The following is a 26,273-nucleotide window of genomic DNA, read 5'->3' as shown; positions in this document are numbered from 1 at the left end:
AAGAAGCAAGTCAGGCGTCTGGCTTTCTATTTCCCAGCTACATTTACTTCCTATTGTGCTGTTGCTCTATTCTCCTTTCTTCTCCTTCTCTTGCACACCCGCGCCCATTATCTCATCCTCCTTTGAAACTGTGCACCCTCCTCCTTGCACCCTGATACCTATACATGCAAATAACTTCAATAAACGCCCAAACTATTGTCATTGCCAATGCTTGTTTGATTGCTGACAATTGGGCACTTTTCTATCCATGAACCCATATACTTTGAAATGACAAAATACAATGTAAAGCTCTGGCTATGCTCTGCTAAACTCTGGATATGCTCTGCTAAACTCTGGTTATGCTCTGCTATCCTCGGGAGTGAGTAGCCACATTACTGTCGCAGCACATAGCAGTGATAGCATCTGATCTGATCTTGTGTTTGGTGTGCCTTTGTGATGCAATACATTTGTGCTGCTGTCCCCAAAGTCAGAGAAGAGTATGGCTGCATGAAATCTGACATAGATGAAGATTTATTATCGGCTACAGTGGGATTTCGTTCAATTCTTAGATTGCACTAACCACATTTGCTACGCATCACCTTTTAAAAAGTACAGTTTGTAGTCATTTCTAAAACATGTTGGTGTAGGCAATTCCTGTAAGTAAAGAATGGGATATGCATTCTATGGGAAAACTTCATTTTAATATCATACATTTGATTTGAAAGAAAATCTTTATTTTAGTATCTGATCTTTGTGTCTTGCTATCCTCAGCTTTTCACCCAGATGTGGTGGGTTGGAATTTCCTGCTACACTAATTGTTCTTTCTAAAGTGATGTACTGGTTCCTGGAACTCAGTGGTCGTGCTCTATCAATTATTTGGTATAAAACTTTATTCAAGAATATTGTAGGCACAATGACTGATTCTAGAGAATCTAAGAAGAATCTATAATGTCCAGGGCCGATAATCTCACTTGGGGTCTTCACATGTCAATACATTATCTCTGGAGTTCTCTAGAGCCGGTGTCTGAGGGTGCTATTGAATGCGCCCCATGCCCGTGTCATGCAGTACCTAGTGGCTATGTTGTGAAATCACATGTTCTATTCATGGTGAAGATGCAGTCTATAGCATTAACATTTTCTTCTGTTTGAAGTGGTGGTAAATAGAAGCTTTTGTATTTTAGATGTCGGGAACAGCAAGGCACGATCGCGAGATGGCACTAGAATCCAAAAAGAAACTTTGCTCTTGCACTGATCCAATCGAAAAGCTTCGCCTTCAGTGTCTCTCGAGGGGGTCAGCAGGCATCAAAGGTCTTGGCAGGTAAATCGACGATCTGGTGGTCTAATGTCCTTGCTAGACAATCCCAAGGAGTTGCTGTCTGGGGAGTAAACCTGTCTGATGAACCATTCGATGTCTTTTGCTTAGCTATTATCTCCTCTGCATAGTCTTTATTCTTCAAATATCCTGTGGCACAGCATGGTGTGGCACCATTCACACCTTGCGATACCCACCGGAATTGCCAACACTGCAGCTATAAATGGTGCCATGAGGCCCGCGCCTAACAGTTCCTTTTTCATGGCCACAGGTAGACTGTGTTTGCAATGTGCTCAGGGCCAGTGTAATGCACGAGTATGTTTGGAGCTTGACTGGAAATGGCCATCATATGTGAATAAATGCTTCCCACTGATGTATGGTTGTTAAGCTTTAAGATCTAAAAGGGTTCATAAATTGTTCTATACTTTTTGTGGTGCCTTTAGCTAAAAAAACATTTTAGTTGCAGGTACCTGTGAGAAAGAAAACAAAATACCACAAAACAATTAAAGCTAAAGAGGTTTAGGAGAGAGATCAGACAAGAATGTGCTTTTTAAACATAAAATATTGACTGTTAAAAATGCAACACCTTTGACGTTTTCGAGTATAGTATATGAAAATAAAAACACTATTTGCTAGAATTCCAGTTGAACTTAAAAGTACCACCAAATACCTTAGGGTCTGATATAAGTTACGTCAACATTTTATTTTAAAAAAGAGAGTATATTGATGCTGCTGATGGCTTTGAAGTAAAAATGTATGTTTGTTGGTAATTCATTAAACCCCCACGAACATCATGTACAAATTAGCTGGAGCCATAGTGTTTAGGAAACAAAGAACCAGTGATACTACTTGATATGTCTGCTGCTTTCTCATTGACCATAAAGTTATTTGTTAATGTCTTAATTGTCACATGGATTTTAAAGGGAGAAACTTGCAAAGTTTAAAAAAATGATTGTACCCTAATATAAGAAAAGTCGCTAACCACTGTTTTGCTTGGCTTTAGGCCCATCGTTGGATGTGCAGCTTTGATTTTCATCATTGCAGCTCTATCATTTAATCAGCCAACCCAGAACAATTTCATCACAGCCCTCAAAAGCAGTAGGGTACCACTGCACTTCTTTGGCGTGCTGAAGTCTGGTCGTCCAAGGTCTTGTACATAGTTGGTTGTCTGTGTCTTGGCCTTATCGCCTCCTGAGATGACAGTGGGACTCCAGTCGTTGGAGCTTTTGTGTCCTCCGGGACCTGGATTTGGCAGGTGCATAGTTCTCTCTTTCCCTTGACTTGGTTGTCCCACCTGGGACAGCACATACGGCAGGTGCATTGTTCTTCCGCTAAGGCTCATGCCTTAGGGTTCTCCTTGGCTTGCCTGTCCTCGTCTAAAATATTTGGGCAGGCATCCCTTCTACTAGAGTTGATCATTGAACGAATTTCACCCTCTAGCCTGGGTACTCATTTTAAGGTCTTGAAGTTAGTTGTGTTGATGGCCTGTCCTCTGCCACGTACTGCCTTTCGTAGTCGGGCGCCTTTTCTTCCCTATCTCGGCTTCTTCACCTGGAATCCCTCTTTTACCCTCCACATTGACCTCCCCTCCATCTTCTTCATCCTTTCTCCAGCTCTTCTGTATCTCTGTAGTAACACCCCTCACCCTGTGAAAGCACATTGCATTGTTCTGCACTGTGTCTCTGGTGCATCTCAAAACTAGGTGTCCCAAAGATTGCGTGTTAAATAATTCCAAATATTCTTCGACATTTTCATAACTCGCTATCTCTTTGAAAGGGCATTGGGCCTCATTCCGAGGCTGGCGCTATCCATGGAGTAAATAGCACCATGGTAAGCAACCATGGAGCTATTTACTCCATGGAAATCCGGCATGGTGAATGGAGTAATTACCGGTTCATTCCAAGGTTGGAGGGACCGGTAATTCCCCATTCACCATACCGGTTCCCCATCCCCATTCCTGCCCCCATAGGGCTCAATGGGAATGGGGACGGCACCGTAAATTACGGTGCCGTAATTTACTCCAAGTTCCCTTTGCGGGTTGGATTTTTAACGCCTGCTAAAAGCAGGCGTTAAATGCCAACCCGCAAAAGGGAACTCGGAATATGGTGGTAAGTGTTAACGGTCACCGTTGCCATTAACGGTGACCGTTAACCCTTACCGCCAGCCTCGGAATGAGGCCCATTATGTTGTAGTGTGTTCTATTCGAATCACTTCCATGGTTCCCCAGCAAAATGCCTTGCATTGTTTTTCATTGGTTCAACTTTTATGTTAACATAGATTCATCCCTGAAAAAAAAGAAATAAAGCTACTTTACATTCATATTTTTGTATGTCCATTAGTGATTCACATCTGGTTGGCTCTGTGAGGGCACTTCGAATTGAATAGAACTGAAAAGCGTTAATTTGTATATAACTGTGTTTTCATACATGGATGCCCTTGTACGCGGTCTGTCACTTTTTGTACCCCTGCATAAAATGAAGAATTGTTGTATACAGTGTCTCACTTTTATCTTTCCCTAAGAAAACCTTCCGCATAATCCCCAGCTTCTCTCAAAGTGCCCATTGCATTGCTGTATACTGCGCCATTTTGTGTTTGACATCTAGGTGCCCCTGGAATAGGGCTTTGATTTGTTGCATGTTGTATACCACTGTGCTTTAAATCTAGATGCTCCTGAGAAATTTGATTGCCACACTATGTGCTCCATGAGGCTTGTGCCTATAGTCACTTTGCGAACAACCTTGGATAGTCTATCAAAGGGCCTCCCATCCCATCATCCCTGCATTGGTTCTAAATTGTGCTATGCTGCATTCATCTATAGGCATCCCTTGAGGACACGTTGCACCACTTCACCTTGTGTCCGCTTGAACTCACCCCGAGAAACCCTGGAATAGCACACATAATTCTACACTGTTGGGTTTAGTTTCTGGGCATTACAGTGGAGGTACTTGATCACACATTGTGCTCCAGGTTTGTTCACATTTAGGTACGCCTAACTGTTTCACATCTAACCATCTCTGGGTAATCAGGCTGCATTCTTTGCTCATTGTGACCCGTTGCGTTCACATTTAGGCACCTGAGAGGCTTTTTCCATTGCTTTGTCCTGTCCCCGGCTATGTTTTGCTTCTCTGTGTCCCTGTGATGGCTTACTGATGGCTTACTAAGCTGTTTCATTTCTTTGGTTATTGTGCTGCATAGCTGGGTATCCAGCTGATAGTGCACTGCCACACAATGTGCTCCTCATTGCTCATAACCTGATATCAAAAGACCTGGCATTGTATAACACACCATCTCACATCTATGTATCCCTGTGGGGTGTGTGTGTGGGGGGGGGGTTGCTCTGCTACATTGCACACCCCATGTTTCTAACTCCTAGGTATCCATTGCAAAATCCGTGCACTGTTTTACACTCCATGCTGCATAGCCTCTAAATTGTAAAGTGTTGCATTTACATGAAGGCATCTCTAAAACACCTTGCATTACTGTATATTGTGTTCCATTGCGCTCGACATCTGGGTACCCTTGGGATGACACATCTACCTGGGCATTTTACATACTGTTGTGTTTCGTATTTTGGGTACCCCTGGAAAACAGATTGCATGGTACTCACACCGACGCATCAGTTGTGGAGCATTCTATAGCAGCATTTGTATACTTTTTTTGTTTTAGATCTGGGTGTTCTGTGAAAAGGCATTTCAATGAAACGTTTCATATATGGGTGTTTCTGCAAAGGTTCATTGCCCTGCCTTTCATTTTTTCTTCACCTAGATTTTCCTTACTAAAGCTTTGCAGTGTTTTACATACTGACTCACATTTAAATACCCCTAACAAAGCATTCTAATTGTGTACTCTTCTGAACTTACATACCGGCATCCCTTAAAAGGTATATTGCATAGCTATATTTTGTGCCCTGTTGTGTTGCACATCTGGGGGTTTCTGGGAAGGTGCATTGATTTGTCTATATTATACGCTGTTCTGTTTCATATCTGGACATCACACGGGTGGCACATTGAGTTCTTACTCTTTGTATGCCTTCAGGCTTAGTATCTCAGTGTCCCCTGTGACGAATCTGGACATGTCGTCGCTTCTCCCCAAGGAAGAGCCCCTTCCCATGAGGCCAGGGAGGTGAGGCCGCTACCCGACAGTCCCTCTGGCGGTGGTACTCAGCGGGAGGATCTCATGGGGAGAGAATCCCCCTATGGGGATCAGGGAGGACGACTCGGGAAGACCCGATACAACAAACCTCACACTCCACCCACTTCCTTTACAGCCCCTCAGTCTGTGAGGCCCACCTTCTCACCCCAATCTGCCAGGCATCCACCCAATTCCTTCACACCCCCTTGTCCCATGCCACAAACCTCCATATTACATTCCTCTGTGTATTTTTGTGAAGTTGATGAGACAGCAGTCACTGAGACAAGGAAGAGTAGGAATGACTTGAATATGACTTGAATATGACGTCAGTAAGAAGTACTGAGACGAGGAGGAGGTGCCGGGCCATAACAAATGACCATTGGAACCTGAATGAGCAGCCTAGATGTCAGTGCCCATTCCAAAATAAAGACAGAGGAAGGACTTACCTTGCTGTCAGACCTCCAAGGAGGAACCGCGAGCTGGGAGGACATTCAGCGCTGATAGAAGGAGAGGTTACTGTCCGGGATGCGAGAGGAGGAGTCGAGGCGTTCCTATCTGTTCTACCATATACAGACCTACTGAAGAGCTAGGGAAATGGGAGTCCCGACGCAGCTAGCCACCTGACAGCATGGTCATTCAGAGCCGCGCAACCCATCCAGAACTAAACCCTGCTGAGCCGCTGCAAGCACAACGGAAGTCATATGACAATGAGAGAACCAAACAAAGGCGTGAGAAGTGCACAAGACAGCCAAATGAGACACAGCAGACACCCAAAAGGTACATGGGCTGTCTGGGTCAGAGAAGGGGACAGAGATGTCTTAAACCAAGGGTCTGGAACCTATATATAACACAGAGGAATACTTTAAATAATAATACCTGGCAGGAGAGTAAACCAGGTCTATCAGGAGTAAAATACGAAGAAGAGCAGAGGGGTGGGATCCACACCATAAGAAGGAGAACATCAGTAGTGATCTTCTTTGTGGTAGTACCTGTTGGGGTAGTGAACCAGGTCTGCCAAAACAAATCACTAAAGGAACTGTGATACAGGTCTGGGTCTCCCATCGACCAGAGTATATGAGAAAGGCCAGTGGAAGGGAGACATTCCCCCTGGCATTGTATACATATTTTTATTTGCATTTGTAAATAGACGTACAATAATAAATTGCAATCTATAGTTACCATTTTGTAGTACCGTTCTGATAACGTTGGTGATTAACATTAATTAAACATTGAACAACAGCAAACAGTTACTGTCTTCCTTGCCATAATTAGGACATGACCGTCCTGTAAGTGTCAGGTGTGGTTCAGGGACAGCATAGCCACCTTTAAGGGTGTTTCCGCAAGGGGGCATTTCAGTTCACATTCTGTGTCGTAGCTCACATGTGTACTGTTTTGCATACAGACTCAGGGGGTTTTGTCATCCGCAGGGGGGAACATGTCTAGTGCTTTACATGCCTCAAACGTGGCACTCATATCACCATCCGATCCAGTGATTCCTGCACTCCAGGCTGCAGTCTCGACTGTAGTCCAGCGCATCAGTTCGCTGCTCCATCTCTCATATGTCGGGCCTCCGGGTGATTTCCTTGCCATTGCAATTGCCCTTTTTGCTAGTATACACAACATGTCCATTAGTTTTATAATGTGTTTGTTGGCTCAGTCTGGGATGTGTGCCCAACAGGCATTCTTTTGGGGACCAATCGTATCTGTTCACTCGCTTTTTTACAGGTGCGTTCTATTTTAGCCCAAAAATCCATTACCCTGCGGCACCCCCAGAACATATGCATCAAGCCCGCCTCTTCGCTATTACACCAGGGACATGCTGGTCTTGCTTGTTTACTAAAACCAGCCACTCTGAGAGGGGTCATATAGGTCCTGTACAGGACGTTCAGCTGAATTAATCTAAATCTGGTGTTTCTAGACACTTCTTTTGGGTACGATAATGCTGTTTCCCATTCCTTTTCAGTGATAGTGGTGTCCAGATCTTTCTCCCATTTTTCCTTCAGTGTGGTGCTATGGGGGTTGGGTCTATCTATTAGCTGGTGGTATAGTCTGGATACCGGTTTCCATCCATCGTTCAGTCTATACATCTCTTTCCGCAAGGGGTTCTGCGTCGGCTCTTCTGGCCAATTTTTCTATTTCCCTTTAGCCATGTGCCTAACCCGTTGGTACCATATGAATTGACCTTTCGGCAGCCCCTCTTGTGTTTGGAGTGACTCAAAATCTCTGAGTGTTCCCTCCTCAAACATGTCCCCACCAGGCATACAGTCCCACCCTTTCCCAGTATCTTGTGGGAAGGTCAGCAGGCGTCTTACAGATGTCCACTAGCATCGGGATGTCTTGTGAATATGGATGTTGCAGGTGGAGCACCGACCTGATACTATCCCACATCATCTACCCAGGGTCACAATCATGGGGATGTCGCCTGAACTAGTTGGCGGGTACCATAGGGTTTCTCTGAGGTGCGCCGGGGCTACTAGGTGTTGTAAGAGACCCGTTTCAGCTGTGGTCTCATCAGACTGCCACTTGGTTACATGACTGAGTTGTGCCGCCAAGTAGTATCTTTCTAAGTCGGGAGGCTGAATACCCCCTTCCTTATATGGAAGGGTCAGTACTGACAGAGACAGTTTATGGCGTGTTGTGTCCCACAAGAATTATCTGAGTAATATGTTTAGTTTTCTGAAAAAGGCTGATCCTATGTAATAGCATTTGTTCTGGAAATAGTAAAGGAATCCCGGGAGAATAATCATATTGGTGATTGCTGCCCTACCCATCATCGATAGAAGTAGATTAGATCAGAACGTCATAGAGTTGCGTATAACCTTTATTACTGCCACCGTATTGCGCTCATGTGTGAGGTCTGGGGTGTGTTTGATGTTGACCCTTAAGTACCAAAACGCTACCAGATGCCAGTGGATTCCTATCTCCGGTAAGCTTGCTGAACTGTATCCCTGATACTCGCTTGTAGTTATCCAATACCTCTAGCATCAACTGAGCGTGAATTTGTGGTCCTTCAGGTATAAGAGGACGCCATCTGCGTAAAGTGATATTACATTGTATTTTCCACCCACCTTTATCCCAGCCTTGAAGAACTGTTTCCTTAAATATATTGCAATTGGTTTGAGTCCCAGGACATATAACATGGGCGATATTGAGCAACCCTGCCTGCTGCCTCTTTGTATTGCCCAAGCTTTCAACACTGTTCTCCCAGTCTTCACTCTAGCCATTGGGGCATTGTACAGTACTTTGACCCATCTAATAAAACACTCTACGAACCCAAATTCTCTCAATACCTCAATGAGCCATTCCCAGTATATGGAGTAGAATGCTTTAATAGCATCCAGTGATAATATTGCCATGTGTTCCTCACGCTCTAGGGTTTGTGCCATGACATCTTGGAGTCGACGTAGGTTAGCCATAGTGTTACTACTTCCACATCAAAGAAGAGAAGGAAACAATTGTCGACAGCCTCATCTCTAGAAAGACGGCTACAGTTCCCGTCTAAATCTGCCTTGGCGGAATATTGGGAAGAGTTTTGTATCAAGATGATGCAGGTCTTCGAGTAAGTAGGTCCACCCGTTCTCTCTTCCTCTGGGAAGAAGACCTCTGACCCCACTGTGCCCGACAAGGCAGGCAGGCATTTGACTCACCAACCACCTAGTGCACCTAAGAGCCAGAGATCGGTGACATTTTCCGAACCGAGTGTCTGCGCCATCAGCGACCAATGTGTTTTTCACAGCCCACTGTGTCGGGAGATCTATGGAAGAGAGTTCCGTCATGCGTAGATTCGGCTGGCCAAGAAAGTCCATATTTGCAAACGGCATCCAAGCGATGTTGCTTCACAAGCCTTTTGGTGGCTGTAATATTTTTGCCCAAAAGGCAGATGTGATAAATCCTACGGATCCCTCACTGAACCCCTCTCTAAAGTCTCCTCCCAGGTGGCCAGGGACAGGCAGATGCTTCCTGATCCTGACCATCGGGGAGGGTGGGGGTGGTGCTGCTGCAGGATCAACTGGGAAGAGACAAGGCCTAGGGTGTTGAGGATATCTTGTGGGATGAGACAAGGTATTTGTCCTTTAAAATGGAGTACCTTTTAAAGTTGCTAGAACAGGTAATGGCCTTTTGTTATTATGATGTATCTGAACCACATAGAAGATCTGTGGCTCTAAATGAAAATACCTTTAAACCTGAACAAAGCTATTACGAAAAGGAAACTAGAAATATTGTCCTAAATAGACTGTCTTCCTCTGTAACAACGAATTCCAATGATTCATCCTTAAATAACTTTAAGGGAAATAAATCTACCATTTCAACCCAGAAGTTATTGAAAAGAACTAACTTTGTTGTTGGGGACTACAAGTGCCATAATCCTAAAAGCACTGGGACGACAAAGAGGGCTGAAGAGGTATGCTGTAGTAGTAGTCAGGCAATTACGCCTACCAGCCCACAACTGAGGGAGCCTGAGAGGCATACACTGCCCCCTCATGTGCAGGCAACTGGAGGGAGCTAGAACTGTGACTGGAGTGCGTGCAGTAGTAGCAGAAGCAGAAAGAAGAAGACAGTGTTGGCAATGCAGGCAGAAGTGGGAGAACCGAACGGACATTAGAACTTTGATGCAACAGATTTGACCTGCTTGTTCTGTGAATGTCCTGTTCCCCCAAACAAAGAGGTGGCGAGGCTGTGCAGCGGAACACATGCAAGAAGGCTGCCTTTTCCATGTGAGCCTAACTGCAGAGGTTGATGTGCAAGAAGCGTGTCGGAGACAGAGGCGAGGAGGGTCTCAGGAGACAGCGGCTCCTTAATCGAGTGGCCGGACCGGAGACACCTTCATGAGGAAGGGTGTGGGTCCTAAGTGAAGCCAGAAGCTGAAGAAGTTATGTAACAAGTGGAACAAGAATCACAGAAGCCGGTGAGTCAAACCTGGCATTCTGATTCCTTGCACATGCACTTTTGGCAACAGTATCCAGCTTAATATTCACTCGCGTATAAGCCGAAGCAAGCTGACAGTGTTTGTTGATTTCTGAACAATGGGACAATTGAAATAAGGCACTGGCTTGTGAGCAAGTATTATTTTGGCTAACAATTGGCAGAGAGGTGATGGCAAAGTTGGGGAATGGAATCTTGCTGTTTTAAATATTTGAAGTTGACACAACCTATATTGCCAAAGACTGTATGAGAAAGAGAGAAGTGGATCCTAAAGGAAAACTTAGGTTCATGTAGCAGACAGACAAGATAGGCAAAGGGGCTGCCCATTATGAAGAGAACTATTCAGGGGAAGAGTGCTTTGCCTATTTGAAGTTATTGAAGTACCATAAAGTGAATCTTGTCGGGGCCAAAACCTGTTTTGAGTCACAATGACCTGAACCTGTGGTGATATATCTGATTGTCAGTAGATGCAAGACTTCAGTAGCAGAAGTGAAGTAGAATACTATGTGGCAGAGGAGAATGTCCTCATAGTAAACGGTAGTAGAAGTAAAGTTGTAGCAGCAGCATTGTGAAGTCATCCTGACAAAGAGATCTATTGTGAATTATAACCTTGTGGATCGAGACATAATAACTGTTAGCAAGGATTTGTGTTTCACTAACATTTCTAGAGATAGTAATTGTGTTTGGTAATAACATTGATGCTATTTGGAGGAAGTGGAAATACCTTATTTCACCAAGAGGAAAAGCGTTGCTATTGTTGGAACCTTGGTTAACAACATTTTATCTTGACATTGAAACATCAAGAACTGATCTGTATGGATTTCCTTGTTTCTTTTTGTTGAACGTTTGAGCTGAATTTACCTTGAATCCTGGGAAAGGGGGTTCACCCAGGTTGTTAAGAGGTTATCAAGAAACTGTGAATATTACTGTTGATGTTATTTGAATTGCCATATATTTTCTTTGTATATTTGACGTTTAAGTGTGAGAGCCAGACATCCTGTGTTTCTCCTTAGTTTTGTTTGGCAGGGAAATCCTCATGGCAGGGAATGATGAATGGTTCATAGTGGTAGAGTGGGGTGGGGAAGGGCTTCTGGGATAGTAGGTAGGGGTAGAGGTGGGTGGGCATAGAAGTAGAGTGGGCAGTGGTAGAGTGAAGTGAAGTAGTATAGGGTGCGGTAGAGTGGAGTGGGGTAGAGTTGGCTGGGGTGCAGTCAGCTGGCATTAGTGACAGGTGGAGGTAATGTGAGTGGGATAGAGTGGGTGGGAATAGAGTGGGGGAAGTGAGCTTGGGCAGAGTAGTGGGTTGGGTAGTGTGGAGGTGATGTGGGGGTGGAGTAGGATTGTGTGGACATAGATTTGCATGCAGTAGAGTGGGGTGGGTAGGGTGTGACTGATGTCAGTGTACTGTGGGTATAGAGGGGTGGGAGTAGAGTCATTTGGGTAAGTTAAGGAAGGAAGTGTGGGTTGAGATGGAGTGGGGAACAGTAGTGTGAGGTAGGGTGTGGGCGTAGGGGTAATGTTAGGTAGGTTAGGCACATAGTAGGTTGTAAATAGGCATACAATGGGTTGCGGTAGGGTTGAGGTAGGGAAAGAGTGGGGTAAGGTGAGTGGAGTAGGTGGGGATAGAGTGGGATAAGCCTTCTGGGTGGGTGTAGTATGGGTGGTGGGGATGGGTGGGCGGGGTGGAGTTTGTGAGCTACAGGTAGAGTGAGATGGGAAGAGTGGGAATGGGCAGAGTGGGTTTGATGGAGGTAGAGTGGAGAGTGTGGATGCAGAATGGAATGGTCATGGGGAAGAGCTGGGTGGGGGAAGAGTGAGATTGGGTGTGTGGAGTATAGTAGGTGGGTTGGTATGGAGTGAGGTGGGGTGGGGTGAGGTAGGGGTAGAGGGTGGGGTTTGAGTGAGGAAAGAGTTGGCTGTATAGCATGGGAGTGAGGCGGAGATAGAGTGGGTGTGGTGGAGTATGGGGTGCATTTACAGTGAGTTGGGTTAGAGGTGCGTGAGGGTAGAGTGAAGTGGGGTAGAGTGGGATGGTTAAAGCGGGTGGGTAGAGGTAGAGTGGGGGAGAGTACAGTTGGTTGGGGTAGAGATTGTAGGAGTCGTTTTGGTTCAGTAGGGGCATAATAGGGATACAATAGGGTGCAGTAAATTGATGGGGTGGGATGGAGTGTGGTAGAATGGGGTTGTGTAGAGTTGGATGAGGTGGGGTGGAACAGTTCAGGGTAAAAAAGGGTGAGGTGCGACTAGAGTGATTGGGAAAGTGTAGTGGCGTCTTGTAAATGTAGCAAATGTATAGATTGTGTGGCAGTTCCCCCAATCTGGAAACAATGAGGCATGTCTTAACTGACTGCAACCCTATGGTAAGCACATATATGCCTTATATTATGGGAAGCATGTCGAGGACTTGAATGATATTAGGCCTGAAGAATTTTGTCTAACTATATTTTCAAAACTTTGCGCCACCTGTGCGGCTGAAGGTACCGACCGCAAATACTGTCTTTGCCTGTCCTGCTTGCTCATACCATTAAAAGGCAAACGTTTGTTGGTAATTGGGCAAACTAAGTGCAAGTGCACATGAGAGAGCTAGCTTTATTTGTACAAAGCCTTTCTTTGCAGTCTCGCTGATCATTGTAGTGCTTTCAGTGTATGTAAATAAGTAATTTTTTGCAACACATATACTACATTTGCATATCTTAATTTCCACTAATAGTAGTACCCAGTTGCCCCCAAATCGGATCTCATCTGATTAATTATCATTTGGTATACACACCTTTTCACTGTATGCTGAATCAGAGCCTACTGTGGGACCAGGGCCTCTTCATGAAGGACCCATGAAATCAACGCACCTAAGCATACTGGGAAGATGAGTTCCAAATCATATAACCCACTAACCAAAAGCTCAAACTCTCTGCATACTTAACTCACTCAAAAAACTCACACAACCACCTCTCGCACCGCAAGCCGCATGCACATCACACCGCAACAACACATAAGCTGCACCAACAGCACACGAGGACTGACATCGATCCGACACTCGCACCAAAGCTCAGCTCACGGTGTATACCGAGCTGAAGCTGCCAGCAGTACACCACCCCCTCACTATCATACTCCCTCTTCGCCTTACTAACCCATCCCGCCTTCTTGTTTGCAGATCCGCCAGAGCGCCTGGGGACCAACTCTTTTGGTGACGGTGCGCGGTATGTCAAGGATTTCAATCGGGCGACACACACCTTGGTCTCAGCCTAGGATGTAGCGATCAATTGATATGCCTTTCTCTTTATTTTATGCAAATTCAATTTGAGATGGTACACAACTCGTATCACACCCCCTTTTTCAAATACCCCTGGTCACAACAGACCATGAACCACGCTGGTTGGGGAAAATGCAATATTTATTTATTTTTAAAATCAAAGGAAATTAGACAATTTTAATATGGGGCAGCAATCACCAATGGGGTGATGATTACAATAGAAATGTAAGCAATGCACTTAATTAACCTTCTCCCAGAACATATATATACTGCACAATTGAATAGGACCACTTCTTGATTTTAGGAAAGATAGCACCCAAGTTAAGGTTTTCCCCTGCAATGTTTCCTCAACCCACAACTAATCGAATTCTGAGTGGATAGAAAGAAGCAGCAGGTAGTCGGGAATAAGAGGGAGAAAACAGAATCACAATCTGACCTTCCCTCACAGAATAAGAGGCAAACCCTTAGCAAAAGCCTAAAATAACACTTGCATTTTACAAATAATTAATGTGTGGTTAAATTATAATATACATATGTTTTATCACAATAGCAGGTATTTTATATCACTGGCAATTACAAGACAATGGATCAGCAAAGGCATACAATTCGAAAATGAGTGGGAAGTTTAGAGCATGTTGCAGCCAAATGACACGTTGGAAAACTGGCAATTTTCTCAATGCCCGCTTGAAATTACCCTAACTGTTTATTAATAAAAACAGGTGGAATACTCTGATTTGGAGTGTGGTGATTGGGCTGGGAAATAGATATATTGCACAGGGACAATATAGAGGTGAAAATAGGTCTCTAGCTGGTGAATTGAGGGAGATTTGGATGGTAGAGTGAGGTTTGTTTTAAGGAAAATAGAGCCATTAAAAGTGAGAAAATCGGTTTTGAAAGAAAGGACAATGTTACTTACACTAAATTATCTAGGCTATATTGTTAAGGAGGAACACAGTAAACTCCGAGGTTGATTCGCGAGGTCAACCTTGTCACCCCAGTGCTCAGCCCCAACAATAAAATGTATGGAAATTAGTTTGATTACTCCAAATATAACTAAGGGCTTATAATTTACACCAGACAAAATTGAAAAGATATGGCGCTAGCACTTAAAAATTAAGGACAGGATACAAGGATAGTTCTAACAGTTTCAACAAGTTACCAGGGTATACATATGACTACTTAGAGAATGGGATAAGGACAAAGGCAAGGCAAGATAGGCTATGTGTTTCTATGGGGTGGGGATTATACTCACAGTCCACTTTTTAGTTTTGGGATTTTTGGACAGTCAACAGGTTCTGATCACCACACGGTGGCGCGCCTGGCAAAAGTCAGCTGGGCAAGGTCTGGTCACCGGGTAGCGAACAGCTGGGCGATTCGGGTCACTGGATGGCACCGGTAGTGCTGGATGCAGTCAGTGGGCAAGCAGTTAGTGGGCAGCAAGCCGGTCTGATTTCAGGATGCAAAAGGTACCACAGCTTTTCCCTTTTTAATGGGAGATTAGGGGGTTGATTCTGGATCACTGGCCTTGCTGGGATAGGAATCAGCTATGCTTGGGTTTTGCAATCGGCTCTGGAGTAGGGTCAGCAATGCTTTGGCCTTGTATTTGGAATCAGTAAAATTAATGGAGCAGATCAGGAACGCAGTGCAGGAACTTCGGGAAGAGTATGTGTCTAAAGTACTGTCATGGACTCTTATTTATAATGCATAGTGACATCATAGAAGTATATGGCTGGGCAGGCTTAGCTAAAGACACCTCTAAACCACTTGATTGGTCAGCGGTGAGACTCCCCGCCTCGCTCTGAGCTGGTTGGATTTCAAGGGCAGGATGTCAGATTTATGATGTGAGTGTTACAATGTTTAAAAACCTCCCACAGTTACTTCAGCTAAAATCAGATTTTGCCACAAATCGTACATTTATACAGTTGAAGTCTCTTAGCAAATTACATAAACAGGTTACATATTTTATGCAGATCATTGCAGGCCAGCTCTGCAATCTGTGAGACATTATTTTGTACCTTTAATAATCTTTGGTCATTTTCAGTGTGAAATGTTCGGCCTAAAATTCTGAGACTTTACATGTGCGTACATACTATCATGGGGCCTATTTCTGTTATTTTTTAACATTTCATGTGTCCTTTCCCCATGATTCACATTCTTCTGGCGTTCGTGCCCCATACATGCTATTGACAGCCAAGACCTCTTATTTGAAAGCCACAAATGTTTACATTTTTGCAAAGTCCTGTTGCAAAGATAACCGTCTTCAAAGTTTCTTAATAAAATAGTCTTTTGAAACAAATGGGCATCCTTTGTCCTAAACTGGCCCATTTTTTTCTTTTCAGCTACCTCCAACTTTCATTTCCCACAGAGTGAGGATGCGGTATTCCCAGCTTGATTGAAGGTTTATAGCCCTTTATCCACTTCGCACATCCGTGTCCTGGAAGTTCCATTGTCAGAGGGCTCAGCCCAGACCAGATTATGTCCAACCTAGTAATTATCACTGGGGTGTTGGTATCTACTGAGAGGGCCCCTTTTGTTTCTGTCATATTCTCAGCAGAAACCTGTCTTGGGCTGATTCCTTCCCCCATGCAGCCACTGAAGTTTGATCTAATTCTATTTATTTTGCTCTGAATTGGAAGAAAACCTGCTGAATAGAACCATTTCATACATTGTATTTTCACAGTACAATCCCCTTTCACATTGCTATGCAAGAAGTTTTTGTTCAACCTAGTACTCTCAAACAAGCATTTTTCTTCTTTAGTTTGCAAAGCCCATTTTTACACATGTGATGCGAGCTGCTAGGACTTTGCTTTCAAATTCGGTTTTTGACTTTCCATCTGGATTCCCACACTGTTTTGCAGCTATGGTTATTTTCTTTTAGGCAGTAGTTTATTTGAGCCACCTATGCACTGAAATTGAAATAGCCCAGAGCTGGAGTTTCTTTGAATTACTGATCCTTGACACTTTGTAACTTAAAAGTGAAGCCTTTTCCCATGCTGCGGAAAATTACGTTTCTTTGTGATTTTTCTCATATTTGGTTTGACAGAGCATGTCATTCAGGGGTCATGCTTGGTTTTGCTGAAGCACAATGGGAATATGAATGGGCATGGCAGGGTCTTATTAGTAACAATAGTTTGAGGAAGAACATATAAGAATAGCTTCAGAACAGCATAATTTTAAGGTAAAATACCCCCTTTTCAATGGGGACTTTGGGCTGGCAGCAAAGCAGCGCTGCTTTTCACTCTATTTCTTTTGTATATGTAACAACACACTGGCAAGCTCCCTCAGTGTGCTCCCTTGTCCCATCCTGCCCATGTGTGCTTGGCAAGATGGTGCAGCCATCTTTTTGTTACTACAAAAAGCAGTTTTGATGCAATGGTACTTACTGGAGCTAACGCAGCCCTTTTGCTGGTGACTGCAGATACGCAGCTTGGTGATGTGGGGAGGTAGTGCTGAGTGGGTAAATATATCCCACAGGTACAAATACCTTTAACATTTAACATATGCTTGGGAATTTTGAAATAGCTTCTATTCGGAAATCTTTAATACTTCATGATGAAATGTCATGCCCTAAATATACTGTAATTTCTGGTTGGATGCTTTGTGCCCTTTCTCTAGGATGCACTTTGCGTACAGGAAACCTCAGAAGTATATATATCAGTTTCCCTCTCCTGTGCTAAGAAGTGTCTTTATGTTAATCAGGCTGGAAACATTGAACGTCCTAGCAGTATGTGATTCATGGCTTGCCATCCCGGAAGCTCAGCAAATGTGCAGATTGTGTGGCAATTCCCCCAATCTGGAAACAATGAGGCATGTCTTAACCGACTGTAACCCTATGGTAAGCACATATATGCCTTATATTATGGGAAGCATGTCGAGGACTTGAATGATATTAGGCCTGAAGAATTCTGTCTGTAATGTGCATCGGGCTACAGGCTATCCCTCGTCCTAGCCATTACTAGAGACTGGCAGGTGGTGGAGGATACATTGGGAAATAACTGTATGTCTAACAAATAACTTGATGTGGTAGATCTTTAGTGAGGTCGGCATGGTTTACTTGCCCTAGTAATGGGCCTTGCTTTTGTGGAAAGGGTCATGTTTTTCTCCGGTGCCTATAATCCACCCAATGGCTTTTTTCATATGTATGTATAGAGGGAAAAGTGTATAACACTATGCATTTATACAATATACAATCTGGTAGTGCTATGTTGATATTTTATAATGATATTATTCGTATCTTGGTGTAAGAATTGTGTAATGTGTTTTATTATTGTTAATGATATTTATCTGATGTGTGAAATGTTGTGACAATTGTGAAACACTAATAATAAAATAGAACAATAATTAACTTTTCCCTTACTTAACTGTAATTTCTGGTTGGTTTCTATGCTGGTGCAGTACTAGCTATACGATGTCTTGCTTACATGCCGTGTAGTAAGGTGAGGCAATCAGTAGATTGTCCACGTATTGCCCCAGAACTGATCCCATTGGAAATTCAATATTGTCTAAAGTCCTTTTCATATTTGGGAGAAAAGGCCAGGGCTCTCTGTATACCCATGTGGGAGACGTCACCACATATACTCTCAGGATGCAAAATTTGCATTTTCCACTATCTGTTGGCTAGTGATTTGACTCTTGGCATGTAAGAAATGGTGTGCTGTGTGTGTGTATGTATAGAATTGAGGTGGCAAGTGACTTTTTATGACTGGCTATAGGCTGAGTAGTGTGGGCTCCCCTTGCTCCCCCTCCCAGAAACCTAACCCAGCAATAATATCACAGACTAGTTGTATTTGTGGAAATATGGTAGGCCGTAGGCATTTTTATTTTCTTGCAGAAAATACATAACACAAGAAAACAATACATAGTGATCTGCTTTTGGGCACAATGTGTCCAGTTTCGGAGTTGACCAAGGTTTGTTCCGAGTCCTTGTCCTCCTTGGGCCTTCGTCCCTGGGCACATGCCGCCATGCCACCTACGACTTGCTTTGGACCGTGTATGAAGAAAGTACTCGGCGTTCCTTGGCGTTCCGTTTTCTGTTCCTTTCCTTCTCTTTCCGTTATTTTTGCAGGGTGGGATGGGTGGCAAAAATGCTTTCCTTTCCCCAGGTCCCAAGGAGCTTACCCGAGAGAGGTAGGCTCCTTGCCTGGTTTGTGCCTTCCTGACATTACCTACCCCTTCTTATACCTCTCAGCCCCTTTATCCTTCTCCTGGGGGCCGGCCTTTGCCTGGCCCCCTGCAGCTAACTTTTCGCACCTTTCCTAGGTGCCGCTTCCTCCCTTCCTGTGCCTTTGTTTTTGGCGGCGCCATCGCGCCACCCCTCCCCATGGCTTTCGCGCCATCTGCACCCCCACCCCGCGCCTAAACTCCCAGGCCCTCCAACGGCCCACATTACATGCGGCCCGGGGCCTGGGTCATAGGCTGAGTAGTGTGGGCTCCCCTTGCTCCCCCTCCCATAAACCTAAGCCAGCAATAATATAACAGACTAGTTTTATTTGTGGAAATATGGTAGGCAGTAGGCATTTTTATTTTCTTGCAGAAAATACATAACATAAGAAAACAATACATAGTGATATGCTTTTGGGCACACTGTGTCCAGTTTTGGAGTTGCCCAAGGTTTGTTCCGAGTCCCTGTCCTCCTTGGGCCTTCGTCCCTGGGCACATGCCGCCACACCTGTGTGGGTGTCCGTACCACCCACTCAGGTTCCCCCCAAAAGCTTACTACCTACAGCCCCGCTCCTTGAGGGCCCTAAAGATGTTCTCCGTAAACATCCCCATCCCTTTTGCTAACAGGTGCACCCCATCCTGCTGAAACATGTCAGGATTGTTCTGGTATAACCCATGCCTTAAAAATTGCAGCCCTGTGCTCCTGCAGTATTTTTCTATCGATTTGTTCAGTTTTTTCCTAGCTATTTCAATAGAGTGCCTCCACTGTCCGCCATGCCAGACCCTCCATGGTATTATTTCTGACATAAAGATTTCGGTTTTCCACCAACAATGGGCTATACTGTTTAGTGAGCTGCAGATTTTCCTCTGCAACTCTCCCCTATTTGTGCTCACCAAGTCATTCCCCCCGAGGTGTATAATCAGGTATTCCTGGGGGTCTGTGAAACCTATCAGGTCCGACAGCCTGTCGTGGATGTCCTCCCAATGCATCCCCGGGAAACCCCACCATGCTGTGATTGTGTTTTTGAAATGCAGTCCTTGTTCCACTTCCTCCAGCCACCTGCCTGCCCGGGTCACGAAGGAGTGCCCCACTATCTGAGCCGATTTGTATGGGCCTGCCTCTGCGGAAATGGGAGAGAAATGCTCATATCAATTCCTCCCTTATGTATCTTTTAAAACATTGTGATTTCCACCCCCCCCAACTTCTTCACCCCCTCCGCTCCCAGGCCCCCTGCCCATGCTGATGTGGCTGCCCCTATCCTGAATGAGTGTGTTCCAAATTCGGCTGGATTCCAACATGCTTTGGCAACTGCCTGTTTCAAAACTGCCTGAAATTGGTACCTGCTGAGTGCGCTGCCGTCTTTGTGTATTAGCAACTGCCCTTCTATCCCAGGTCTGATGGTCAGGAATTCTTGGGTTATGCATCTGGGACAGTGATCCTTTTCTTTGATGCAGTTGAGGTCTATTCCTCTCCCCTTACCCGTCTGGGCCGTTTTAGATTTTCTTAACATTATTGACATGCCTTTGCTTCCAATGCTAACATCACTTAAAGCCAGCCCATTCCCTGCCACTGTGTTACTGGCCACCAGCTCACCCACCCTAAATGCCCCATAATATGCCAGCACAAATGCTGCCCTGAACAACGCTGTTTCATATGCGTTAATGCATGTTTTTTCTAATATTCTCAGCAATATTACTAACTTCCCAAAGTTTACTGGCCTCCTGCTGTCTAGCTTTCTTCCCTCCAATTTTGCCCAACCTTTCAAAGCATATTTTATTCTAGGGCTGTTTGTCGGATCCCCCATGCCTGCCGCTTTTGTAGTGTATGCCGCTGCGGCCAGATGTGCCGCCGCCCAGCTTTTCCTTTTACCTTTGGCAAACGCCTTTTTCCAAAAATTCACACATTTTTTCAGTTGAGATATCCCCCACATTACTTGCTCCTGTTTCCATTAACACCTCTTTCACATGTTTTTATATTGCTTACCCGTCTTGTATGTTAGGGCGTTCCTGGTCAATTTGTCGATGACCCGTTCCGTTCTTGTGGTGTGAGTTGACCTTTTGGCCAACCGTGTGTTCCTTCTTAGATTCTTTTGAGTCGACCTTTTGGCCAACCATTCTTTCTTTATCATTTCTTCCAGCGGGACCCATGCCTTGTTTGGCGTGGGCGTTTTCTCCTTGTTGGTGTCGGGTCTCAGCTCCCTGAATTTTTTCCACTTGAAAACGAGACAAGGCGTCAGCCACCACATTTACCTCACCAGCTATGTGTCTCACCCTTATGCTTGTATTCCTATGGAGACTTTCCCCTGTGATGGCCTGCATTAATTGCAACACTACCGGGCAAGCCGCACTTCCTTTATTCAATATGTGCACCACTGCCATATTGTCAGACCAGGCTGTTACTTCCTTGTTCCTGAGCTCTTCACCCCATGCACATAATGTTACCCATATTGGAAAGAGCTCTAACAGCGTTATGCTTTTTGTCCATCCTGCCTCATGCCATGCTTCCGGCCATTCCTCTGCACACCAACCCTTCCCCAATATTGCGCCAAAACCCAGGCCTCCTGCTGCATCTGTGAACAATACCCTTCTTTCTTCGTTGTTTATTGGTGTGCGCCAGATGATTGCACCGTTAAAATTACTTAGGAATTTTGACCAGACATCTAGGTCCTTTTTGATGCCTCCCACAATCCTTACCCTGTGGTGTCCCGCCGTGGCCCCCCTTGTCCTCAGCTCAATGCTTCTTTGGAAGACCCTCCCCTGCGGTATGACTTTGCCCGCAAAGTTTAACTTCCCTGCTAGTGCTTGCAATTCCCTCACTGTTGCCTTATTCCTTCCTTTTAGCTCCATTAATGTTTTTTGTAGCTCTGTGACCTTGTCCTCTGGTATCCTGCATACCCCTTTGCTTGAGTCAATCTCTATCCCCAGGAATTGAATCACCAGCGTGGGACCTGTTGTTTTTTCTTCTGCCAGTGGGAAACCCCATTTGCTAGTTATTGCTACAGATTTGTCCAGGGTTGCTTTGCATTGTTCTGACCCCTTCTGCCCAACGAACAAGAAGTCATCCAGATAATGTACTATCCCGGCTTCCCCCATCTCTTTTGTGACTGCCCATTGCCAAAATGAGCTTACCCTTTCGAAATATGCGCAGGAAATTGCGCATCCCATGGGGAGGCATCTGTCTATAAAGTATTCGCCCTGCCATTCCATTTCCAACCACCTTTGTGATTCGCTGTTACCTGGCAATAATCTGAATGCTGATTTGATGTCTGCCTTGGCCAACCATGCCCCTTTTCCAGCCTTCCTCACTAGCTCCACCGCTTCCTGAAAATCAGAGTCGGTCACTGTTGCCTCACTTTGGGAAATACCCTCGTTCACGATGCCCCTGGGGGGTATGTTAAGTGTTGTATTAACCTGTATTCCCCCTTCTCCTTTTTTGGTACCAGCCCCAGTGGTGAACATATGAACTCTTTAAATGACATTGTGGCAAACTTTCCCCCTATCCTACCCAGCTCCATTTCTTTTTGGATTTTTTTGGTCACGATTTCCCTGTTCTCTGTGGCTGATTTTAGATTTTTTGGAATTACCTGCGTTCCCTGGCCTTTAAAAGGCATGTGAAAACCCTCTACAAAGTCCTGTCTGATAATGTCTGCTGCTTCCTGGTCCGGGTAGTCTTGGAGCCACCTTTCCATTCTGTCAATTTTTACCGGAGTGACCCCCTTCTCGTTCCAGCCCCTAGTTCCTTTTTTCATTGCTCCTGCTGCCTGTTGCTGCCGGTCTTGTGCATTTGGAGCTGCTGTGATCGCCCTTACATCTCTCGCACCTGTGGCTGAACTTGCACTTCCATCCCCAGCTGCATTGTACTCCCTTCTCACAATTTCTGCATTGCCCTTGCTCTGCCCGTGCTGACCCCGTGGTCCCATTACCTCCCCCTTGTGTGGTTGGGGGTAAGCTCCTCTGCCATCCCCCCTGCGACCCATAATTTCTACTCCGAAAATTCTGATCCCTTGTTCTGTCATAGTTGTAATCATACCTTCTATTATTGTATCTGTAGTCTGTTCTATAATCGCTCTGCCAGTACTGCCTCCTCTGCTGCCCCCCTGGGCTCCTTTCCTTGTTTCCCCATTTCTCTTTTAGTACATTAAATAAGTATAGATTATAGTTTTCTTCGTCCCAGCCCATGTCTGGGAAGCAATCCCTCTCCTTTCTAAATTCATAATCATATTCCTGCCATGCATCCCCCCGAATGCTGTGTGTACCTTTAGCACTCTTTGCTGGTATGAGACCAATGCTGCCCCATCTTCCGGGAATTTCTGCAGTATGATAGACGACATTACATTAAATGCTTCCATCCAATTGTCAAAGTTTCTTGTAACTGGCCCCTTCTTTAGCAAACCTTTCTCATCTTCCTTTATGTCTTCTGGGGGCACATTTATCCCTCTTTTCTGGCAATCTAGCAATGTATAAATATCGATCAACTCTTTCCTCCATATTTTTTCCTTTACCTTGTCGCTAATATACCACGCCATTGCCTTCATTGACCTGCCTTGTGTGTCTTTGCCCAATGATGGCCTGCCATATTTTGTCATGGTAGGGCCCTCTCCTGTAGTGCCTAACCCCTGTGGTGGTACCCCCCCTTGGGGAGGATTCCCTGCCACTAGCACTGCTGGAGCCCCCTGCGATGTTATTTGCAGTGAAGGGGTTCCTACTGGTGCCCCCCCCTGGTTTGTTGTTTGTAGTGGAGGGGTTCCTACCAGTGTCCCCCCCTGGTTTGGTACTGCTGTTACTAGTGCTCCCGGGGGTGCCGGGACTGGAGCCTCCACTGGTTCCCCCCCCCCCCCTGCTCCACCAGCCCCCTTTCGCTTCCCCTTGCTCACGACCCCCCTCCACTTTACCCATGCCTTTAAATGATCCTTTTCTTCATCATCACTGCTCATTTCTTCTGATGAACCACCCTCCTGGTCCCCTTTTTGCCCCCTATTACTCTTGCCCCTTCTGTCACTGGTTATGGGCGACGTACCCTTACCAGTGACACAAGTTTTTAATATTTCAACAATTTTCTCCCCCACATTTTTCTTTTTACAGTACCCCTGTTTTTCTCCTTCTTCTTCTTCTCTCTGAGTGCTTCTGGTTGTAGCTGGGCTCTCCTCGGTTCTTCTCTCCTCCTTTTCTGCCCTTGAGGCACCTCCTCCTCTCCTTCACTGCTGCTAGGCTCTTGAACAGCAGAGGCGACATTGCCTTAGCCCTTTCCTCCTTTCTCATCACATCCAGCACCCACTGTGCTCCATATTCTTTTTCTGCTTTTTCCGTCCACTCGTTAAATTCCTGGGCCCTCCGTGCCCTTTCTTCTGTCATCCTCCTTGTTTCCTGCCTTCTTTCCGCCAGGCTAATCTCTTCCTCCTTCCTTTCCCTTTTAAAATACCGCTGATGATGCTTTTTGATAACTCTCGTACTTATTCCATCGTGTAGGAATTGTTTCCCACCATCCGTTCTACTGCTGGCGCAGGGGGATTGGCGGGGAACCCCAAGCTTTCCTCATGTACAATTCATACATAGGCCGTTGTTGCTTGGCGCCTCGTTCGTGCGTTTACAACATTTCAATCTGCCTGTTTAAGGGCCTTCGCTTCCGTGTTTGCTTGATTTAGGCCCCGCCCCCAGGCCTCGTTGTTGCTTGGTGCCTCGTTCGTGCGTTTACAAAATTTCAACCTGCCCCTTTAAGGGTCTTCGCTTCCGTGTTCGCTTGATTTAGGCCCCGCCCCCTGCTGTTGCGGCTTCCTTTGCTCACCCCGGCCGCTGGCCTCCTTCTTCCGCCGCAATGCCTCTGCACGGCGTGCCGCCTGATTCCCTCTGCGCGTCCTTCCTGGTCCTGACACGCCTTCCTGCACTGAGCTGTAGCTGGATCTTCGCCGCGGCTCTGTTCCTCCGTCACGCCAGCTGGCCCTTACTCACCGCCGACCTCCGGCTTCCGATTTGCTTCTCCGTTCTGATGCCGCTCTCTGCCGACGAAAGGTAAGATGAACTGCTGCAGCCTGTAACTAAACGAAGGAGTAGCCTGCAGTAAACCCGCAAGAGCAAACGTCCAAGAGAAAAGAAAGATTAAGCCCGCAAGAGCAAAAATGCTTTCCTTTGCGCAGGTCCCAAGGACCTTACCCGAGAGAGGTAGGCTCCTTGCCTGGTTTGTGTCTTCCTGACATTACCTACCCCTTCTTGTACCTCTCAGCCCCTTTGTCCTTCTCCTGGGGGCCGGCCTTTGCCTGGCCCCCTGCAGCTAACTTTTCGCACCTTTCCTAGGTGCGGCTTCCTCCCTTCCTGTGCCTTTGTTTTTGGCCGCGCCATCGCGCCGCCCCTCCCCATGGCTTTCGCACCATCTGCACCCCCACCCCGCGCCTAAACTCCCAGGCCCTCCAACGGCCCACATTACATGCGGCCCGGGGCCTGGGTCAGTAGCTTGCAACTTTTATTTTTTCCCCTGTTACTGAATGAGTAAATGTGATTTAAGTACTGGCTAGCTGCATATATACTAATGGTGAAGAATGTCGAGTCTAAAACAACTCTGCCTTTTGGGGAATACATGGCAATATAGTTACTGGATTCTGGACTATTGGAAATGTAGGTACAACTACTATGGTGACTGCTCATAGATCCTGTACAATTAGGTAAACATCTCGCCCAGGTTTCCTTATGGGTAAAATTGGTACATTACATAGGTTGTAGTTGTCACAATTATTCCCTGATCATACAATAATGTAATCACTATTTGAATGTTTACATCCAGTCACTGGTTGAGCTGATCCACTGCCATGCTCTTCAATGTTATTCCCATGCGAATGACACTCAGGTCATTATGCAGCTTGGCCTTTCCAAGCACAATCCTGAGTCTCAGCTGAGGATCTGCCTCAAGGCCGTGGGATGTTGGATAGGTGACAACTAGCTGAAATTGTATCGGGACAAGACAACGTTACTGGTCGTTGCCCCTGTCCCCCCCCCCGTTCGCCTCTGCGACTGCTTTATCGACTCCCTTCTTCTGGCGCCCCCTCTCGTGGTTCCTTTCCTGCACATGTTCCTGTGATGAAGTACTTAGGAGTTAAGCTTTCATCTTCCCTCTCCGTGGAGGCCCAGGGTGACTTAGTCTGCCGATCTGGTCACTTCACACTCAGGGTGTTGCGTAAGGTCCTGGCATTTATACATGCTCAGTTCCATGCCCCTGCTATTGCCTCCTTGCTATTGAGCACAGCAGATTATTGTAACTCTCTTTGCCTTTTTCTGTTAGGTCACGGCGGCTGCTCTGGCTTCCTATTATTTATAGCAGAGTGCAATTTATATCCCTGTGTATAGTGCACTTCTAAGGCTCTGGCCGAATATCTCCAGGTTAAATTCTGCCCCTATGTGCCCAATCACCCCCTTCACTCACAAACTTCTCATGCCATTCAAGTTCCTCGTGCAAGGCTGGCACATGCTGGTGACCAGGCCTTTTCTGTAGCTGCAGCCAGGGGAGTTGCTAGGTCTGGAAAAGACCCGGGG

The 26,273-nt window shown here is 45.7% G+C and overlaps 1 protein-coding gene across 2 annotated transcripts in view; it reads left to right on the top strand.

Moving 5' to 3' along the window:
• The window catches only part of CAPSL (calcyphosine like), a 153,473-nt gene that overhangs the window by 55,766 nt on the left and 71,434 nt on the right, over positions 1-26,273 (top strand). For both annotated transcript variants that reach the window (XM_069627126.1, XM_069627125.1), the window contains exon 2: positions 1,161-1,297. In XM_069627126.1, the coding sequence (XP_069483227.1) occupies positions 1,161-1,297 (137 nt within the window). The remainder of the gene's footprint in view (positions 1-1,160; positions 1,298-26,273) is intronic.

This window comes from Ambystoma mexicanum, chromosome 6p (genome assembly GCF_040938575.1).
Source record: "Ambystoma mexicanum isolate Mex_15411 chromosome 6p, UKY_AmexF1_1, whole genome shotgun sequence".
NCBI classification, from domain to species: Eukaryota; Metazoa; Chordata; class Amphibia; order Caudata; family Ambystomatidae; genus Ambystoma; species Ambystoma mexicanum.
Note: the sequence above shows the minus strand (reverse complement) of the source record. Positions and strands in the feature narration are given on the sequence as shown.